Genomic DNA, 21,956 nt, shown 5'->3' with positions numbered 1-21,956 from the left:
TTAAAAACATCGTATCAAATCGTTAAGACGCACATTTAAAATATTAATCGTAGTCTAATTACTAAATAAATTTTAGATTCGAATCTTTTGAGTCTAATTAATCTATCATTAAGTACATGTTAGTTACTGTAGCACTTATGGTTAATCACACTCTAATTAGGCTCAAAATATTCGTCTCACGATTTCCCCGTAACTATGTAATTAGTTTTAATGTGTATGTATATTTAATGCTTTATTTTGATGTCCAAAGATTCAACGTAATGTTTTTTAAGAAAAGTTTTTGGGAACTAAACGGAGCCTTAGAGTGCCATGGCAACATACTAACATGTCTCTTCCAATCACAAACTTCACACATTTTCCCATATATATATATATATATATATATATGGACATTGTTAATTATAAATAACTCAACTATATTGATTCTGGATTCACGAGAACTTATGCTATCCAAAGGGAGAAATAAAGTCTACATACGACTTTTGCCGCCTCGGCTATCCTGGTGCAGCGAGGCTGCTGGTACCACACGAGAAACCATAGCCATTTCTTACTTTTATAAAATAATATTTTTTCATGTTGCATTGCAAGTGAATGGTAATGAAAAAAATAAATGACATATTTACAAATAAAAAATAATTTATGAATAAAATTATATATATGTTCTTGTAAATCTAAAAGCCAAGATGATAAATAAACTATGATTAAAAAAATAAAAAATAACTTTATATTTAAGGTTAAAATTTTAAATGTTGGCTTGTTAAAAGCAAAAGATATAGACGTGGTGTTTTGTACCGTTGAGACATGATTGTGGTTTATATATCTCTACATCACAGCAAAAAATCGTGGCTAATATAAACATTCTGTGTGATCTTTATCTAGTTGCTTGCACGTGAAAAGTGGTTAGGTTTATAGCATGATTATTGGAGATGGTTAAAATCAAACCTCCTGTCAATGTAAAAGTGATATTTGTGTACGTTGGTGAAGCGCGATGCTCTAATATTTCAAGAGTTAAAAGGTGTATTAGTATTACTTTAAAAAAAAGTACTTCACACCTTAGATTTGGTATTTAAGATGACAATATAAAGACCGACTAACCATTAGAGCGATATTAGAAGTATCGCTATAACATTTGAGTAACATAATTTTGAACGTGTATCTATACATTATAGTGGCATTGTGCTAGTACAATTTCCAGCAAACCCTGGACAGTAATTTCACCTCTGGAAAACCCTGGACAGTAATTTGGATGAGGCAGGGGCACTCAACCCGAGGCCGCTATGGAAGGCACTAGGCGTGTCTGGGCTACTTCCACACATGGATAACCATTCCTTGTACCGACCCATCAAGTGACCAGAGTAGTTTATTATTACCGCCGTTAAGCCTTCCAGCGAGGACCATCTGCTCGTTTACACGTTGGCTCTACGAACTACGATGCGACCAGCTCATTCACTGAACCCGGTCGGTGACTCGGTGTGCATACTATTCTCTGTGGGTTCGCGAACTCTCGGCAATAGTACCCCATGTTTACATATATGGTACCCTTTTGCTCCGCTGTTGAGGAGACACTGCTTACATACTACTTTACTATTTTTTTAAATTTTTATATAATTTTTTTAAATAAGACGAATGGTCAACTATTTGAACACGGAAAAAAAATGATCTTATTTCAGAACGGAGATAGTAGTTTCATGTACTACTCTTATACAGCAATAGTACCATGTTTACAACAAGCATTGACATTGATAAACGTACAATGGGGGTTGAGAAAAACAGTACATAATACGGTGCGCTACACCACACTTAACAACTGAAGAAACGATAAACACATTTATGTGCTGCTTCCTTGTTCTTCCGTACATAGACCCGGCTGCGACTCCCATAGCAAATGCAGGCCTCGGATGCCCATTCGAGCAGGCAATGCCGGTTGGATCATAAGCCACGATAGTAGAAAAATAATGATCACGGGTAACAAAACCAAGGAAGGAAACAGGTGCTGGATAAATCCAAAAAACTCAAGTGATCGGCAAGATGGACACGTGCGAGAGAACTGTTGCACGATTACCAAAAGAAATCGAGTGGAAACAGTGATGCAAACATCAGCATGACTTAATGCATAAGGCTAGCACATTAGTATAAGTTACAGTGGTTTTGCATAAGGCCTGATATAAGGCTAATGTGCACCAAACCAGGCGAAACTACACCTAACGATCAACGATGGTATCCATAACAGCGTCTTGAGCTAGCAACATAGATTGAATACTTACGGCCTTGTCGTTTTAGCAACAACTTGTAAGCATGTGATAACTCTATCATGGTATGACCGCAACATCCCCCCGCGGTAAATCCACGTGCATTGAGCAGAAGAGCACCCCTCCCTATTGCAGCACAAGCTGCTTAAAACTAATGAAGTTGAAACCATATCCCCAGAAAACGAGGATAAACACAATAATAGAGTTATGCATTTCAAGTTCTGCGGCTCCATCTAGAGCTAATCAAAGTAGGTAAAGTAAATACGGCATGATCAAAGTTCTGAGTTATCTGCTCCACTATTCTCATAAATCAAATTTCGCACTGCCAATTACATGTTCATGTACACTATGTCTGCATCAAATGCCAAGGCAAGGTTGTAGGGAAAACAGAATGTTTTTCATGAAGAGAATGACAACTTCTGTTTGATGAAAGCATAACCTCCGCAATAAATGGATGAGTGGCCCCCAAATCAATCCGAATTATGATATGTGCATTAATAGACAAGATAGGGTAGTAGACTGACCAGTGACCACTATGGTTCACTACAGTAACTGGTGAACTCTCCTGAAGACCTTCCACAAAATTTAGTCACTTAGGTACAACAAGCTGAGGACCATCAGGCTTCCTATCTTGAAGCAGCCACAGCTTACGCTGCAGACGTGTCACAGACAGAACAGCTGTAGTGAGTTCAAATAACTCTCCAAGCACATCAGCAGCATTTAAGTTATCACCATAATGCAAAGCACATAATGACTCAGCATAGGGTCAGCCACCAGTTCACAGAGCATCAAAGCAATTACTCAAAGAACGCTCTGATAGTAGGTAAACAAGCTTATATTTATTACTCCCTCCGTTTCATATTATAATATGTTTTGGCCCTATTGGCCATACCTAGATTCATCTATGGATTAACGAATATGTTTTATACGTGTCAAGATTCATTAGCATCCATCTGAATCTTAGCATCCATCTGAATCTAAGGAGGATCAGAACATCTTATAATATAAAATTATAATGTGAATGAGGTAATAGTTAACTAGCATATGTCCAACAAGTCTAAGGTCAATCGTGTTGCTTAAAAATTGCAAGATATCTTCACTTTGTTTTCATCATTCATACCTCATGTCACTGCAACTACTAATATTTACAGCTGCGCTTACTTGGACAAATCAACCCCATTATCATTTAGATAACGGAAATTGACCCTTTTTGCGGTCATAAGAGTGACAAAACTAATGAGACGAACTTGTTCCCCAATAGATTGAAAACCATTAAGCTTGGAAGGTTACAGAACAAGAACCCAATAATATTATTTGTAGATAATTGATGCACATAATGCATGAATAACACAGGCAAGGAGGCAGTAATCAACACATCGAAGAGTTCACCACGTATAACGAGTAACATGAAAAGACATTGAAGTTTTCCCTTCAATTTATGGAAGTGGAAATGGAAGTTAACTGCCAAACAGGCATTAAAACATGCTTCGAGTTCAGAATTTGCTTGCAGAGCACATATGCATTCTTAAATTGACATGCATAATAAACTACGTCCTTATAAACAGTAACCACAAAGAAACATATTTTTTTCCTTTCATGGCATCCTACAGTTGATTGTTACATAGTCAGACAGGAGTGAAAATATAGCGTCGAACAGCTCTCTTGAGTGGTGGATATCGAAACACCAGTTACTTAGTTATATACCAGCATTGTTTTGAATAAATTGTGTAGATACCAGCAAGAATACATCCATCCAGAAACTGTATTTCCTCTGTTTTTCTTTTTTTTTCTGTTCTTTAATCATTACATCCTTTTTTATTTCTTTTAGAATCTGGAGTTATCAATATAGGAACATTATGTGTTTTTCCAGACTGTGGATAGCGTTGTTTTTAAAAGGAGAACACAAAATCGTCAACAATGACCTTCCAGCACAACTGATCTTTTGAATGTGCGCTCATCAGTTTTAGTCAGCAATACATCACTCGAGGTAAATGACTTTTGAATATATTTACCTTTCAAGTTGTATTACTGTCCATTGATTTCTTGGTGAAAAGCAAAAGGCATCCTTCCCCTTCGCTTCTCTTGTGTCTTGCAAACAAAACGGAAAGATCAAAAGCAAAGGCACCAGGAAAATATACAAAAACAAAATGATAGAATATTCTTATTTTAAATCCAACGCACTGAACTTTGTTTACAACGTACCAATCTGGAAATATTTTACATACAGTTCCAAAGGTGAAACTGCTGTTAACCAATAAAAGCCAACACGCCACACCTTACGATGCAGGCAGATTAGATTTGCTTTTATGATCAATCTGGTTGGAGTTAATCCTGCAACAAAGTTTCTATGATGGGCCAGGGACAAACCTATCAACTTAAAACAGCACCAAGCCTGCTAAAGAACACTATCAGTTGCTGGTAGACACCAAGATGTGTGATACTTCATGTCCATGACACATCTCACCTCAGAGTGTATCTGACCTCAAAGATTCAGAATGAAGCACGACAGTCAGGATGAACAGTGCCCAAAAAAGTTGCTATAGCTTCAGCCAAAAAGACCACGATTGCCAATGTTCCCTTGTAGTTCTTTCAGCCGTTGCTCTTCTAGAGGGTCAGGACTCTTCAAATAACGTTTGGTACGCCTGTATGGGAGATAAATTTTACTGTGTGAGGCGTACATATTTAAGGAACACGGCAAGGAGAACAAATGGTTGCCAAGAAGTACCTGTCCAATTCATTTAGAGCAGGGAATGTTGGCATGAAATCCTTCGATTTAGGTAGAGGAACTTCACGGAACCACTCATGCTGCAAAGCAGCATCTGCTGATAAACGCTGTAAGGCAAAAACAGGTGTGCTCAGGCTGGAGCGCTCAAGTATGAATGCACAATAGGTCATGAAAAAACAATTGCATTAGCACATTACCTTCTCAGGATCATATGTTAGAAGATTATTTAATAGATCAAAACCAGCTTCAGACAGAATTGGACGACCAGAAAATGATGCAGCAGGGAACTTATCTCTTAACCGGTTGTACCTGACAAGATCAAAAATAGGAATCAGGAAAGTAGGATTTCATCACATGGCATATATACTCTATCAGAAAAACATCAGGTATGTATACATGGAGACTTACGGTTGTTTGACGAAATTTACTTTGACACCCGGCAATTTGGCATAGCCAGGCCATATCTTCTCATTAGGTGTGCCAAGTGTTCTAAATATCTGCAATAAAAGTAGCTTCACCATGAGATATGATCAAATATAGTACATATCAAGGTTTATAGGTATCTGCAGCAAGAAAGCAAATACAACATGAGACCTCTGAACAAAATTATAGTAACTTCATGGATGCAAAAGCACAACTCAAAACAAATACCTTATCTAGCTGTTCAAACTCAGTTTTCCCATTAAACAATGGTTCTTTGGCTAAAAGCTCTGCCATTATGCAACCCACAGACCACATATCAATAGCAGTAGAATATTCCTTTGTTCCTAATAATAGTTCTGGTGCCCTGTAGCCAGAAGGAGCAAAAGGGTGAGTTGGGTTGATTAACAGAGCTCACAATGAAAATTAAGGGCAAGCCAAAACACTGGTGAGGAATCTGATGTTTGCCGATTGCCTACCTGTACCACAAAGTCACAACCAATTGAGTGTAAGGTTTTAATGGACTTCCATATTGACGAGATAGCCCAAAATCACATATTTTCAACTCACCGCGGTTATTCAGCAAAAGATTCGAGGTCTTCAGATCCCTGGTAAAATGGCATATCAGTATACAGAAAGCATCAGAATAGATTTGCGGATACATGACAAACAAAAATAGAGTGTCAATCATTAGATACCTATGAAGCACCCAATTGTCATGAAGATACTTCACACCCTCCAACAGCTGGAGCATAAGGCATTTGACCTCACTTTGGCTATATGGCTGCTTCATTGCCTCCATGACACCCTTAAGATCATGTTCCATGTACTCCATTACCATAAAAATACTATCTAGGCTACTACCAACTACTACTTCCTTAACATCAACAATTGAAGGATGATGAAAAGACAAAAGGATGTTTATCTCCCTAAGTGATGTTAATGGGAAACCTTCTCTCTCTTTCTCCATTTTGACCTTCTTCAGCGCAACAATCTCGCCAGTCTTCTTATCCCTTGCCCTGTATACAACACCATAAGTGCCCTCGTTGATCTTGTTAAGCCTCTCAAACTCATCAACACTTCTGCAACCTTGAAGCATATTTATACATCTGTGTGGTGGCTTCACAGGCTCTGGTGTTTCGGATCGACGCAATTCATACTCTGAATCCGTATCTGACTGCTGATTTGCAACATCACTATTACCAGCATCCTCTCTGTCAACATCCATATAGTCATCTTTATCTACTTCCAAATCATCATTCTCATCAGCACCCAATCTCCCAGAATCAGACGACCTTGACATTGTCCTCCCTCCAGAGACATCACTGGCCACAACCTCACCAAGTTCTGGGCTAGTAGCCTTCTTCCTCTGCCCCAACTCAGCAGAACCCGCAGGTGATGAACTTTTCTTCTTACTCTGTGGTGCTCCTTCTTCCTCATCATCATTAGCTCCAGCCCACCTTGAAGTTGATATGTTCCTCATTGTTGAGTACTCCTCTTCTTCCTCCATCACTCTACTCTGCTCATGCTCCTGAAACTGCTCAGTGCTCTCAGCAGCAACGGCAAGCTCCATATCCATCGGCGACCTCTCCACAGCCAACCTCTCAGGGGTGTGATCCTGCGGAGGTAGAGGAGGTGGGGGAGGAAGCTCGGTTGGCACAGATTCCAGTGCCTTCTTGCCCTTTGCTACATCAGAATGCATTGGCTTTGGGCTATCCCTATCCCATATAATCGGTGAGAATTTCCTTTTCTTGCTCGGCGACTGGGCTGCTGCAGCCGCCACCAATTCACCATCCCTACTAGAAGTTGATACACCATTCTCCCTCGCTCTATGGGTCCTCCCGCCAGAGTCATCTGACCCACTACCGCTCAGCACTTCGCCAGGCTCGCGATCCCCGAGCCTCCCTGAGAGTCGGCTCCTGGGAGGCGGAGAGCGGCGGTGGCTGTACCCGTTGGACAACTCCCTGCCGCCCCTGCTGCGACCACCGTCACGGCGCCGGTCCGCGTCGCGGCGGGGCTCGGCGTCGCCGCGATGGTGGCGGCCGCTCAGGTGGTGGTGGTGGTGGTGCTGCTGCTCCTTGCTCCTCCTGGAAGCCTCCGCGTCGAGCTCCCGCTCCCTTGCCTCGTAGTCCCTGTATCCTCCGTGGCGCCCAGCGGCCATGAGCGGGAATCCAACCAAACCGTGGAAGCCGAGAGAAATTCGACGGAATTCCCCCCCGAAAATTTCCCACGGCAAGCCAAACCCTAGATCCGTACCAAAACCTAGAAAAAAATTCGGCGCGATTCGGACCTGGGAGGGCAGGTGCTTGGATCTGACCTCGAATCGAGCGGGCCGCGTGGGATCCGGCCGGGCAGCCGGCTGCTCGTTTCGGCTGCGGACGAGGCGGCGGCGGCGGCGGCGGCGGCGGCGGAGGGAGGAGGCGAGAGGGCGGCTGCCGAGGGGGGAAGAGATGGGAACGGAAGCGAGTTGGGCGCCGCTTCGCGTTGTTTCGAGTCGGCTTCTGGCTTCTCCCTTTTGTCGAAGCCGGGAAATCCGCGCTCCCCAAGCAAGCGTGGACCTCGTGCGGGTGACAGGTGGGGCCATCGTGACAGTGACTCTGGCCATCTCGTGCTTGCGGCGGTCTGGGCCGGCAGAGTTGGGCTGGGCCTATTTTGAAAGCAGGAATATCTCAGATACTAGTAGTATACCATAGTACCAATGTTACCATACAACTCCACACAACATATCACGAGACTGGCAATGGCAGCTGTGCTCTAATCGCCCGCTGGCCGGCTTCTCAGATTTGTAGTTTCGCTCCTTCCAGAGCAAAAACAAGTTGTTTAATGATCCAGGAGCAAGATGACATATATCACTTCAATTTGCCTAAACTTATCTTTAACTCAATACAACACCGACATGGTTAACACACATATGGTAGTACAACAGTAGTCATCATTTATTTATCTTTATGTTGGGTTGCCACACTAATTGTAAGAAATAGAAGGATCTCAAAGGTCACAGGTTAGTCAGTAAAAGCATTCACCGATAGATCAACTAAATACTACCAGCAAATTGTTGGCAGAGCAAAGAGCTTTACTGGCATTAGCAATAGTAATGAGTTTTATTGTAACAATATTTATTTTATGTAGTAGTATGCAACATCCAATGATACCTTCAATAACTCACGAAAAGCTCTCGGTGCTAGCTGATCGTTCGCTTCTAGTCGCCTCAACGACGGCTTCCCCAGGGAGCGGCACGGTAGCTTGATCGACTGGCATATTTCTCGCGGAGTCACCTATCAATGCAAGCCTTGTGGAAGACATTGTCCCTCGAAGGAGAGAAATTTTTTTATTTTTAAAATATTTTAAGAAATAATTTTATTACTAAACCTTCGGGGAAAATATTTCCACCACACAAATCTTTTGCCCACACCACCGATATTGGCGTGGCCAAACGGCTTACCACACCATTGTCGATCGCGTGGTAGCATTGTCTTACCAGGCGTGGCAAGACTATCACGCCACGTGACGCCGAAAAGGCTGCGTGGCAGCGTTATCTTGCCACGCCATTGTGTCATGCACACTGAAGAGAACACTGAACTTAGGAGATCGACGAGAGCACGCCGATCTAACGTCAGATACAATGAGTCAACATGGGCCGTAAATGGCCGGCCCATGAGTGAGCTGGGAGAGAGACCTATTGGCATATTGCTATATAAGGTCGGCAGAGTGTAGGGAGAAGGTTTGAACGTTGTTGAACCTTCCAGAAACTAATGAAACATCTCTCTCACTCTGAAATTCTGTCTCTCTTGTTCTGTTCTTCGTATTACGTTTCTCGTATTCTATCTTCCACGATTTTCCTAGGGTTTCAGGAGGTCGAGACGTAACATTTTGGTATCAGAGCTAATTGTCCTGGAGAAACCTAGCTTCCGTACGCGGTTCGACGTGCGAAGTGCGGCTATGGAAGATCAACTCTGCACCGTGCTTTAGCGACTGGACGAGATGGAGGATCGGATTCGTCCTGACACCAAGCAGGAGATACTTGGGGTCAAGTCGGTTATCGAGTTATGGAAGCCGGTTATTGAGAGGCGCGTGGATGAACTCCAGGATGCAGTGGAGAATTTGCTCAAACAGCAGCAGCAGCCGCAGCCACCACCGCAGCAGGTACCCCACTCCGTTCGCCCGGTTCATTCTCTAGGGGGAAATCGGTTGTTTCATGTTCTAGTGGGCGCATCGGTTCTGGGACCACCTCATGTTTCGGATCGTGGGGGTTTCGGCCAGGAATTTGCTCCAGAGATATTGTATACGCCTCAGAGTGTGCAGGGTTCTGGTTTTGTGAGTGGGGAATCGATGGGACGACAGTACAATCACCGAATTCCTAAATTGGATTTTCCAATTTTCAATGGCACAAATTCGTTTGATTGGAGGATGCGATGTGAGCATTACTTTGATGTTTGCAACACTTTCCCTGGATTGTGGGTGCGAGTTGCAACCATTTATTTCAGGGGCAGAGCGTCATCATGGTTGAGGTCTTCACAAGCTCATTTGAAGTTTCCAGAATGGAATTCGTTCTGTGGGGCAGTGGTGCAGAAGTTTGACAGGGATCAACATCAACAGTTGATTCGTCAGATGGATACCATTAAGCAAAATGGTTCAGTCACAGAGTTCTATGAAAGTTTTGATGAATTGATGAATCAATTGTTGATATATGATCCTGGTGTGAATATAATGTATCTGACACATAAATTCACGGCTGGTCTGAAGAAAGAAATCAGACATGATGTGTTAAGGCATAGACCCCGAGAATTGGAGACGGCTCTATCATTGGCTTTAGTTCAGGAAGAATTATTGGAGACTGAACCCAATAGAGAGTTTCGGAAAGGAGATCCAGGTGGCTATGCAAGAATTAGCACTAAAGGAGCATATTAGTTCCAAGTACCATCAGTGAAGAATAGTGGTGCTGGAAGTCTTACTCAGGCAGTGGACCGAGGAGCCACGCGAGTGACGGAAACAACAAAGGCTAGAGCACTTTCTGATAAAATCCAGGCACTTAAGGCTTATCGAAGAGCTCAAGGATTATGTTATGTGTGTGCTGAAAAATGGTCACCAAGCCATAAATGTGCAAGTGCAGTCCAATTACATGCAGTTCAAGATCTCTTCCTGCTGTTACAGGAGCAAGAAGTAGAAGAACAACCAGATGCAGTCACAGAAAACACACATTCTGAGTCTGAATTGTTGGCACTTTCAGTTCAAGCTGTTCAGGGATCTGAAACCGAGGGAACTATCAGGCTGCTGGGACAGATTCAAGGATTAGAAATCTTGATTTTAGTGGACTTAGGCAGCACTGTCAGTTTCCTTAGCTATGAAATTGCAACAAAAATACCTGGAGTAGAGCCTTTAGCCCACCCAGTCAAAGTAAAGGTGGCAAATGGTGAGATAATGGAGTGTCAGTCTGCAATACCTCAATGTGAGTGGAGCACTCAGGGGCATGTATTCACCACAAATCTCCGAGTGATTTCTCTAGGTGGATATGACATGATTCTGGGCATGGACTGGTTATCTCAACACAGTCCCATGAGTATTGATTGGGCTCATAAGAAGTTAGCTCTTTCGAAATCAGATGGGACGCTCAACTTGCAAGGTATTGTTCCTGAACTAACACAGTGCAAGGTTGTTACTGTTAATCAAATACACCAATTGCAAACTCACATTTGGTTCAATTGTGGGAGTCAGCCCAATTGACTGTAGATGAAACAGTACCTTCAGAAGTACAGGATGTGCTGAAAGAATTTGAGGCAGTCTTCCAAGAACCGAAAGGTTTACCACCACCTAGACAGTATGATCACACCATACCACTCATACCTGGAGCCCAACCGGTTAATATCAGACCTTATAGATATACTCCTACTCAAAAGGATGAAATTGAATCACAAGTGAAAGAAATGTTGGATAAGGGAATAATTCAACCCAGTAGTAGTCCATTCTCTTCTCTGGTTTTGCTGGTCAAGAAAAAAGATGATACATGACGCTTTTGTGTGGATTACATACATTTGAATGCCATTACAATTAAGAACAAATATCCTTTACCAATCATAGATGAATTGTTGGATGAGTTGGCAGGATCCCATTGGTTCACCAAATTGGACTTACGGTCTGGATATCATCAGATTCGTATGCAAGTGCAAGATGAACACAAGACTGCATTCAAGACTCATAGTGGTCATTATGAATTCAGAGTTATTCCTTTCGGCCTCACCAGTGCACCCGCTACATTTCAGGGAGTCATGAACAGTGTGTTTGCTACCTTATTGCGCAGATGTGTATTGGTATTTGTGGATGATATACTCATATACAGTAAGACTTTGGAAGACCATGTGGATCATTTAAAACTAGTGTTTCAACTATTACAGGACCATCAATTGAAGGTCAAATTCAGTAAGTGTTCCTTTGCTCAACAGAGATTATCTTATCTAGGTCACATCATTTGCCCTGATGGAGTGGCTACCGAAGAAGACAAAGTTCAGTCTGTCAAAAACTGGCCCACTCCAACTTCAGTTAAAGAGTTGAGAAGCTTTTTGGGGTTAACAGGATATTATCGCAAATTTGTGTGTCATTACGACATTATCAGTAAAGTACTTACTAATTTGTTGCGGAAAGGGCAGGTGTTTCAGTGGCATCAGGTTCATGAAGATGCGTTTCAACATTTGAAACAAGCTCTCATTTCAACACCTGTTTTGGCTCTGCCAGATTTTCAGAAAACGTTTGTGGTAGAGACTGATGCTTCAGACAAAGGGATTGGTGCGGTATTGATGCAGGATCATCATCCAATTGCTTTTCTTAGTCGAGCTCTGGGTTCGCGGCACCAAGGTTTATCTACTTATGAGAAGGAAAGTTTGGCAATTATGTTGGCTGTGGAACAATGGCGCCCCTATTTACAGCATGACGAATTTGTTATCAGGACGGATCATCGCAGTCTATCCTTTTTAACAAAGCAACGATTATCGTCTCCATGGCAACAGAAAGCAATGACGAAATTGTTGGGTCTCAGGTACAAGATTGTTTATCGCAAAAGATTAGATAACAAGGCTGCAAATGCATTATCTCGTTGTCCAACAGTTTCTGAATTGACTGCGGTATCAGTTTGTGTGCCAGATTGGCTACAGGAGGTGATTGAGGGATATAACCAGGATGATGATTCACAGACCAAACTTCAGAAACTTAGTCTCAATGCTCAGGCTATTCCGGGATTTTCTCTCATAAATGGTGTGCTTTACTTCCATAAAAGAATTTGGATTGGCCACAATGTGTTGTTACAGAACAAATTATTGGCTAATTTGCACACTGTCGCTGTCGGGGGGCATTCTGGTATATGAGTGACTTATTAGCGAGTTAAACAACTTTTTGCTTGGCCTGCATTACAGAAGTCTGTGGAAGCTTTTGTGAAAGCTTGTGATATTTGTCAGTGGGCTAAATCTGAACACACTAAGTATCCAGGGCTGTTGCAACCATTACCAATACCTGATCATGCTTGGCAAATGGTCTCACTGGACTTTATTGAAGGTTTGCCCAAATCTAAAGCTTCTAATTGCATATTAGTGGTGGTGGACAAATTCTCTAAATATGCTCATTTCATCAGTTTGACTCATCCTTTTACGGCTTTGGAGGTTGCAAGCATTTATATGCAACACATATATCGGCTACATGGTTTACCATAGTCTTTAATATCTGATCGTGATCGGATTTTTACCAGTAACTTGCGGACATGATTATTCAGACTGACAAGTACTCAATTGAGAATGAGTTCTTCTTATCATCCACAAACCGATGGGCAAACCGAGCGTGTTAATCAGTGTTTGGAGACATTTTTGCGTTGCTTTGTGCATGCTTGTCCATCTCAGTGGAGTCGTTGGTTGGCTTTAGCAGAATTTTGGTATAATACCTCATATCATTCAGCTCTGCAAGCGTCTCCATTTGAAGTGTTATACGGACACAAACCTCGGTATTTTGGCTTAACAGATGCAGCTGTATCTCTATCAGCTGACTTATCTAAATGGCTTCAGGACAGAAAGGCAATGCAGCATTTAATCAAGGAGCATTTGACGCGTGCTCAACTTCGCATGAAACAACAAGCTGATCAACATCGGTCTGAGCGTTCTTTCACAGTGGGCGATTGGGTTTATTTTAAGTTGCAGCCATTTGTTCAGCAATCTGTGGTAACAAGAGCAAATCGCAAATTATCCTTTCGTTTCTATGGACCATTTCAGATTTTGGCCAAGGTGGGGTCAGTGGCATATCGGTTGGATCTACCAGCAACTAGTCTTATTTATCCGGTGGTTCATGTATCTCAACTCAAGAAGGCACTTGCTCCTGGACAATCAGTGTCTCCTAGCCTGCCTACACTGTCATCTGACGGTACAGCCGCTGTGGAACCCTATCAAGTTTTGGATCATCGCATGGTTCACAAAGGATCCAAGATGGTGCCTCAGGTTCAAGTTCACTGGTCCGGACCAGATACACAAGTGATTACTTGGGAAAATCAATACGAGCTGCGACATCGTTTTCCAACAATAGAAGCTTGGGGACAAGCTTCACTTGAAGGAAGGGAGAATGTCATGCACACTGAACTCAGGAGATCGACGAGAGCACGCCGATCTAACGTCAAATACGACGAGTCAACATGGGCCCGGTAAATGGCCGGCCCATGAGTGAGCTGGGAGAGAGACCTATTGGCATATTGCTATATAAGGTCGGCAGAGTGTAGGGAGATGGTTTGAACGTTGTTGAACCTTCCAGAAACTAATGGAACATCTCTCTCACTCTGAAATTCTGTCTCTCGTTCTGTTCTTTCTATTACGTTTCTCGTATTCTATCTTCCACGATTTTCCTAGGGTTTCAGGAGGTCGAGACGTAACACATTATTGGTGGCATGGCCAAAAGGTTCAGATTTAAAAATATTTTCCCTGGAGGTTTAGTAATAAAATTATTTTTTAAAAAAGGTTTAAAAAATAAAAAAAATCGAAGGAGGGTGTGCAGACCCATGGTGTCGATCTCCATCCTCTGATCACATATCACATAGCATGGTTGCAGCGCCTGATGATCCAGGGTCGTGACAACGCCGAGAGCCCATGACATTATCTATCCTCTCTCTTCTTCTCCCCTTCTCCTCCCCCTGCATCTCTCTTATCTTAGCGTCTATCTTATCTTAGAGCGAGATGACGACAGGAGGGCTGCCAAAAAAGGTCTTGGAGCAAGTTTTATAGCAGAAATAGATGTCACGTCTAGTTCTGTTCATGTAATCAATTCATTAATTAAGAGGTGACTAATACAATACATCACCTCTACATTAGATGTAGTACGCTAATTTCAATCGTTGATTAGTCGGTACATTTTTTTATTTCTCTTTTACTATTTGATATTTTATAGAGGTTACCCCTTGAATAAGGGCATCCACGATATACTACAAAAGTACTCATTATACAATAAATGTCTTTATAAGGGTCAACTTTATACGTAATCATTATAGCATTAGTGACTAAAGTAATCCATACCATTTGAGCTGCACCTAAAAATAAATGCTCTCACATGTTTCTCATTTGGAACCCATTTTATTTTTCTATTTTATCCATAAGTATTGTGATGTTTGCTACAACTAATGTCACATATGGTGGGTCTCATCCATATAGACTACATGGTCTGAATAATATAGTAGGGGTGGATCATTATATCTACTGTCATCTCCCCTCTAACTTACCATTTAATTTTACGTATTATTTTGGGGCTTTGTGTTAAGAAACTTAAAAGTATTACAGTCCTTTTAACCCAACACATATTCCAATTGGACTTATGCTTTGCTCGGCCCACCAACGGAGCCGACCGAACCGACCTCACCCAAACTCCTCCATTACCTCCGCGCCGGCGAGCCGCGAGCTCTCTTCCCCCAAAACATCCAAACCCTACCCGCCGTGCTACCATCCACCTTCCCCCCTGCCGGCGCGGCGCCCACCCAAAACCCCAGCAAAAACCCGGCGGCGGGAGGGGGAGATAGATGGCGTCGGAGGAGGAGACGAGCCGGCTGTTCCGCATCCGCCGCACGGTGATGCAGATGCTGCAGGACCGCGGCTACCTCGTGATGGACAAGGACATCGACATGTCCAGGCCCGACTTCGTCGGCCGCTACGGGGACCCCGTCAACCGCGAGAACCTCGTCATCTATTGCAGCAGGAAGGGCGACACCGCCGACCAGGTACGGCTCCGTCCTCGCCCAGCCGCCGCCGCCGCGGACTCTGTTTTCTGACGGCCGGCGGGCGCCCCCGCCGTGTGAGCTGTGACTAAGCGTCGCCGTGGTTTCTGTTTGCTTCATCTCGTAGATCTACGTCTTCTTCCCCAAGGACCCCAAGCCCGGGGTGAAGACGATCAGGAACTACGTGGATAGGATGAAACAGGAGAGCGTCTTCAACGGCATCCTCGTCGTGCAGCAGGCGCTCAGCGCGTTCGCCCGCAGCGCCGTGCAGGAGGTCTCCCAGAAGTACCACCTCGAGGTCTTCCAGGTTGCGCACTCTTGCCACTTTCGCCCGCCTCGTTATTGTATCTCCATTGATTCACGCCGCTGTGGACTGTGGAGAGCAGAGATTAATGTCGAAGGTGCCACTTGTTGCGCAGGAAGCGGAACTACTTGTGAACATTAAGCACCATACTCTAGTGCCAGAGCACGAGCTCCTGACGCCTGAGCAGAAGAAGACGCTGCTGGAGCGATACACCGTGAAAGAAACTCAGGTACGAAAAGAGACCTTAGCTTTTCAGGCGTATTGCTCAAATCAATTTGAGCATGATGTTGTCAATGTTTCATTCCTTTGTTGTGGTGTTGTCAATGTTTCATTCCTTTGTTGATATCTGCACACATAAAAGATATGGTTAGTATTTTGGACAATTATCAGTGAACTATGGCTGATTTTCAGCTTGGGTACATTGCGTAGTGCATGCCTCCATCAAACACCTCACAAGTTTCCCTGATACCTGTTGTAGACTAGGCAAATGACTTTTGGTTATTGTTGAGGAAATTTCCTTATATGATCCCTTCATTTCACATGTTACTGCGTTCAAAGTTTGATATTTGCCGCACGCTAGTTAACACATTACTGCACAGGTATTCTAGCCCCTTGCTGTAGGCAATCTATATAAAAAAAACAAAGCTACATGTTTATCTGACATCCAATATTACAAAACAAATAAAATTGTTAGTGCAAGTATTTGAAGCGCTGGGTGTACATTTTAAGTTTAAACCAAACTCCATGGTTGCTTTGTCATTTACCCTTTTTTTTTTTGCTTATTGTCAAGATAAGTAAATCTAGGTGTATATCCTGTTTGAACTTTGTCCTGCAATAAAAAAACAGAACTGTTTGTAGTGAAGTTTTAAGTCATTGTTTCATGAATTATAGTTTTAACATATTATTATTTACTCCAGCTTGGTTACAATGTGACTGTTCATGTTAGTTTTAAGATAGCTTGTTCGATAAAATGTGGTAGGCTGTTGTTTAGGAGACCAAGGTTTCTATCTCTCTTTAGTAGACAATCACGATAAATGACAAATGATCCTTGTTTTAGACTTAAAGGCGCCACCTCTCCACGTCCAAGGAGCTTGTGGCAATGCAGTCCAAATGTTGAGAATATGTATTCTGAGGTTGTAGCAGCATAAGCTAATAGAATATCAATGCCAGCATTGCTGGACCATTAACAAAAATACTCTTAATATCTGCTTCAAACTTGATGCTTTCAGATCTTAACACTAAAGAGGTTGCCCCTTTTAAGAAATTACCATGATCAATACTCAAGCGGGTCGTTGACATACCCTGCTGCATGTAATTCTTTAGTATGGTGTGCACCATGGTGGATAATGCCAAGTATGTAAATGGACCTGATGTGCTGAGGATGCTGATCTAACTAACTCTCTATTTTCATGGCATAACATTTTTTTATGTACTTGCAATACATTGAGTTTAACTTGAAGGGAATAAGAAGCCGCATTTGACCAGTGCTGGTTACTCTCTTTCCTGGCATGTAATACATCCCTCAAATTTTGATGGAGCCCTCAAAATTATGTAGATACTTTAAACCTGGTTACATATAATTGACTTCACTTGCCGATGTCTCTGTAAACTTTACTGCAGCAACACATTCTGTTTATACGATGTTTAACTTGTATTTGAATACAGCTCCCCCGGATTCAAATTACTGATCCAATAGCAAGATACTATGGCATGAAGCGTGGGCAAGTTGTAAAGATCATCCGAAACAGCGAGACCGCCGGAAGATATGTGACCTACCGCTATGTTGTGTGAGCTTCACTACATTTCACACCTGGACCTATGCAGCGAATATTACCAGTGGAAATATGCCTCTGTTGCTAGTTCATTCCTGTAGCAGAACATTCTTGTTGGCAAGTAACAGAAGTACTGAATTGTCTTGTTTCTCTTGTTTTAGAGCTTGTTGGACATAGCGTTGTTAGCAATAGACGTAGGGTTATTAAGCCGTGTTCCATTTCACGCACTAGATCATTCGTGGCTATCTGAATGGTTGATTGGGGCAATCCGTTTCACCCTTCTTGCCCGTATATGATGTTTGTTTGATTGAAAAATGCCATAAGCATGCCTTCCGGGACCATTGTTTGCCGCATGTGCAATAGAGCAGCTGATATGAAAGCATGAGGGAACATGGGATGTGCATATATCTGTAGCATGGATTTCTTGTCGGTTGGACGGATCTTGTATGGCTAACACAGTAAACTACACCAGGAGCAATGCAATCTGTGTTTCACCTTCAACGGATTGTATCAAACGAGCTGGCTAGAGTGATTTGGAGCTTTGCAGCCCCCAGGAGGTCAGGGGGAGCTTTTCCTAGCTATAGTTTTTTTCAAAAGTTGTTTTTGTCAGAAATTGTTCTAAACGATTCACAACTTCTGAGAATCTATAGTTATGGATTCTAGAAAATGAACTAAGAATTCAGAAGCTGTGTTAGAAATTGTTCTAAACGATTCACAACTTAAGAATCCAGAAGCTGTATTTAGGGGCTTTTGTAGATTCTCAGAAGCTGACTATCAAGCAACAATTTTAACTTATTAAAATCTAAAGCTTACTGAACAGACCCTAGTTATCTTAGATTTTGGCTAATCTAGCAAACAACCGCATCTATAAGAAACTAGCTATTGTCTAAACTAGGCATTCCATTAGCTAAATGGGCTAGCTACTAAGTTTTGTTAGCCAAAGTAACTAGCTATCCTTTATACTCATTTACTGTTACGACTCATATAAAATATTAATTAGCGACAATAGGATTTAGATAGTCTCTTGAAATATATAAGAAATATAACTAGCTAGGTAAGATCATCTGGCTAGTAAAGTTTATCCAGTTTTTGGAGATACTATAGCATCAAATCTGTGTTCTAAGTCCCAGATATAGCATCACATCTGTGTTCCAAATCACTGGCTTTAAATTGCCTCTCGCCTGCGGAGGAAGAGTAATCTAAAAGTTCCAGATTTCTCGACCATTGTCGTCTTTTCGGTTCTGCTTATATTTATATGTCAAAATTTAAATTTTTAGTCTTAAATTAAAATTGATTTTGGTCTTCTAGCCTTGACTTTTAAATCGCTAAAAATATATATATGTAAATTTTTTATTCACAAATTATTTTTAATATAGCCCCACAACGTCATCTCTACTGCAGTAAGAAAAATCTACAGCTTTTCAACGTTTCTGCAGTCCTGTTACGGGCACAACACGTCAAGAATTGGCAGGACATAAACTAGTCGCTGGCTGTGGCTGGCTGCATGCTAAAAAGCCTAACTCGCTCGCGGCTCGGCCAAGTCGGTCAACGATGGGAACCGCGGCGAGCAAGCGTGCGACGGCGACATGCGCCCAGCGACTTTTGGACTGGTCATGGCCGTTGTTGAGCACCACTCGCTCCAAATTCTGTAATGACTGCAGCTTAAGAGCAGGTAAAATAGCAGGCTATAAGTCTGCTATAAATATATTTTAAAGAGATAAAGAGAGGAGAGAGATAAGAGATGAGCTATTAATTTATAGCCAGTTACACACGGGCTCTAAGACAAAATGTATGTACGACACACGAGCTCTAAAACAAAATGTATGTATGACATGTGGGACCATGTATTGATATTTTATAGGTAACTATTGTATGAATGGGCTATTAGATTGGCAATAGAGAAATTTGAGCTAGTAGTTGGCTATACTATTGAATTTGCTCTAAGATGGCATGAGATCACAGTACTTTTTGCTACAGTAATCTTGTGTTGTAGTTTTCGGCGGATGATGGTTAATGCTGCTGCATATGAAGTTGCAGCTATGGTGACTAGCAGAGATTCGGACCGATCTGGCAGCGAGAATACTCTCAGATTCCAAGGCCAAAATCTGCCGAGGGGATCAACGTCGTTGGTCGACCAGACACTCACCGGGGAAAGCAGCTAAACCGGCGGAAAAACGAGGGTAACCCACGGCAAGCGACTGACTGTCGTTCGAAAGAGAAAAACGAGATAATTCATGGCCACATAACCACATTCTCAGTTGTAATATGTGGAAAAGAGGGGGAACAAAAAATCTCCACTGTCCTCTCGCCCTTGAGAAACGATGAGAAGTTGAGAACCATGTAGGTCCTGACAGGCCAAATGCTGCTCTATCATTATCAGACAAAGGCCCAATCACCATCATCATCATCGCAGCAGCAGCAGCAGCCGATCTGCAGATGACATCCGTTGAGCCCACCTCCAGCAAATCGGTGCTGCTAGTATGTTGTTAGTACAACTTAAAACAAACACACAACACCACGCAAATCAAGCTTGCAGATAGTATAAGCGTGGTAGCCGCTGTCAATCCAGAGACTTGACAGTGAGCAAATCGAGATGGATTGGAGGGTAGGTAATTAGGCTAAGACATGTTTGCTTGATTAGTGGCAGCAACTTTGGTAAATAAAAGAAAGATGGTGCAGCCGCGTTTTTTTGTCTTGATCTCGCAGCATTTTCCTCTGTGCAGCATATGCTCATGCAAATCTGGACAAAGCCGCCACTGGCAGTCCAGTACAATAACTGCAGCCACCAGCTAAGCACATGATTCGACCAGGGTTGCAAGGTACGGCTCGTTTCTTCACCTCTCCATCTAAGGGGCTTATTAGCTTGTAAATTTTTTTTGCAAAAACATCGAATCAAAACTTTAAACACATATTTAAAGTATTAAATTTAGTCTAATTACAAAACAAATTTCATATTCCACCTGAAAACCGCGAGACGAATCTTTTGAATCTAATTAATTCATCATTAGCACATGTTGGTTACTGTAGCACTTATGGCTAATCACGTTCTAATTAGACTTAAAAGATTCGTCTCGCTATTTCCTCAATAACTGTGTAATTAGTTTTAATATTTATATATATTTAATGTTTTATTTAGATGTCCAAAAATTCGATGCGATGTTTTTCTTTTTAAAAAAAAGAACTAAACAGCCCCTGATAGCAATCCTAGCACTAGATATAAGTTATGATTTCTATATTATTTATGTCAAAAAATATTAACACTAGACATCACTGCTATAATGCAAACTTTAATAATACATATTTAAATTTACTATTACTTATCTCTCGTTATATCTTAGATATGGTGTGAAAATGTCTTGGTGATGAAAAAATCAAACAATATATTTACAAACGAAAGATAATTTATAAATAAAACTTTATATACATATTCTTAGCGATCTAAATGATAAGACTAAAAAAATAAACTTTAGTGAAAAAAACTCTAAAATCAACAAAAAGGTTGAAATTCTAATTTTGGCTTATAAACATAAGCGGAAGCAAAAAGATGGGGTGATAGATAGTTTCTCTCTTCATTTACTCATCTATCACATTATCTTCTATCATATATGATAACTCATTTAATTCTATGGTGACTGTGAATGCCTTAATTCTATCTATGTAGAGTCGCTTCTTCACACATCATCTTCTTAACTGTGTAGTAGGAGTAATATCTTAGCATGAAGTGGTCAAGGAAATGAGTTAACATTCACTACTGCCACTGGTAAGGTCAAATTTATGATTGTACCATGATGGCGACAATTATTGTGAAATGGCATGTGCAAGGGAATTCATAATTGTTCTTTGCCACCAAAGAGCTGACTTTCAAATCAACGAAAGCATACAATACATCAAGTAAGACAACTAGATAGGACTCAAGATACCGGTACACAACCAAATTAGAAAATTGGCTAAAGTGATGCTGAAGGTGACATTTTCCAATCGTAATGCTTCAAATGTGAGGTCAGAATATAGAGTAGAGACCACAGGTAGATGGTCCAAGGTTGACAAGTATTAAGACCAGATTATGCTATACAGTATACAGATTTTGACACCAAAATTGAAAAAATACGAACTGATCAGGGCGTCCCTAATAGAAACTTTGACAAATCATGTTTATAAAGCACGGTTTAAGTGGGATACAGACAGAGTAATATCAATAAAATTCACAGAGAGAAGATAAATGATATGACAATATGACATGCACTTGAAAACAGTTTCAAATACATGA

General features: G+C 41.7%; 2 protein-coding genes across 4 annotated transcripts; one reads left to right on the top strand and one right to left on the bottom strand.

The window, feature by feature from the left end:
* Positions 1 to 1,999: 1,999 nt before the first annotated feature.
* LOC102707112 (cyclin-dependent kinase G-2) lies at positions 2,000 to 7,882 on the bottom strand. Of its 3 annotated transcripts, XR_423421.3 has the most exons (9): positions 6,093 to 7,882; positions 5,874 to 6,002; positions 5,626 to 5,761; positions 5,383 to 5,471; positions 5,172 to 5,283; positions 4,975 to 5,081; positions 4,714 to 4,891; positions 4,262 to 4,641; positions 2,000 to 2,901 (listed from the first exon to the last, which is right to left on the bottom strand). XR_423421.3 is itself a non-coding variant. In XM_006652375.3 (7 exons), the coding sequence occupies exons 1-7, from the start codon at positions 7,553 to 7,555 to the stop codon at positions 4,795 to 4,797; spliced, it is 2,133 nt and encodes a 710-aa protein (XP_006652438.1). In that variant the 5' UTR covers positions 7,556 to 7,882; the 3' UTR covers positions 4,390 to 4,794. The 3 variants fall into 3 exon arrangements, 2 of the variants coding, with proteins under 2 accessions (XP_006652438.1, XP_015692066.1); XM_006652375.3 differs by lacking the exon at positions 2,000 to 2,901 and having other exon boundaries at positions 4,390 to 4,891; XM_015836580.2 differs by lacking the exons at positions 2,000 to 2,901; positions 4,262 to 4,641; positions 4,714 to 4,891; positions 4,975 to 5,081; positions 5,172 to 5,283 and having other exon boundaries at positions 5,446 to 5,537.
* A 7,408-nt stretch (positions 7,883 to 15,290) lies between these two features.
* LOC102715577 (DNA-directed RNA polymerases II and IV subunit 5A-like) lies at positions 15,291 to 18,202 on the top strand. The gene is made up of 4 exons (XM_040523778.1): positions 15,291 to 15,616; positions 15,741 to 15,920; positions 16,033 to 16,146; positions 17,583 to 18,202. Exons 1-4 carry the CDS (start codon positions 15,419 to 15,421, stop codon positions 17,706 to 17,708), a joined length of 618 nt encoding a protein of 205 aa, XP_040379712.1. The 5' UTR covers positions 15,291 to 15,418; the 3' UTR covers positions 17,709 to 18,202.
* The last annotated feature ends 3,754 nt before the right edge of the window (positions 18,203 to 21,956 follow it).

This window comes from Oryza brachyantha, chromosome 4 (assembly GCF_000231095.2).
Source record: "Oryza brachyantha chromosome 4, ObraRS2, whole genome shotgun sequence".
Classification (NCBI taxonomy): domain Eukaryota; kingdom Viridiplantae; phylum Streptophyta; class Magnoliopsida; order Poales; family Poaceae; genus Oryza; species Oryza brachyantha.
The sequence above is the reverse complement of the archived record's forward strand: the minus strand, read 5'-3'. Positions and strand labels throughout refer to the sequence as shown.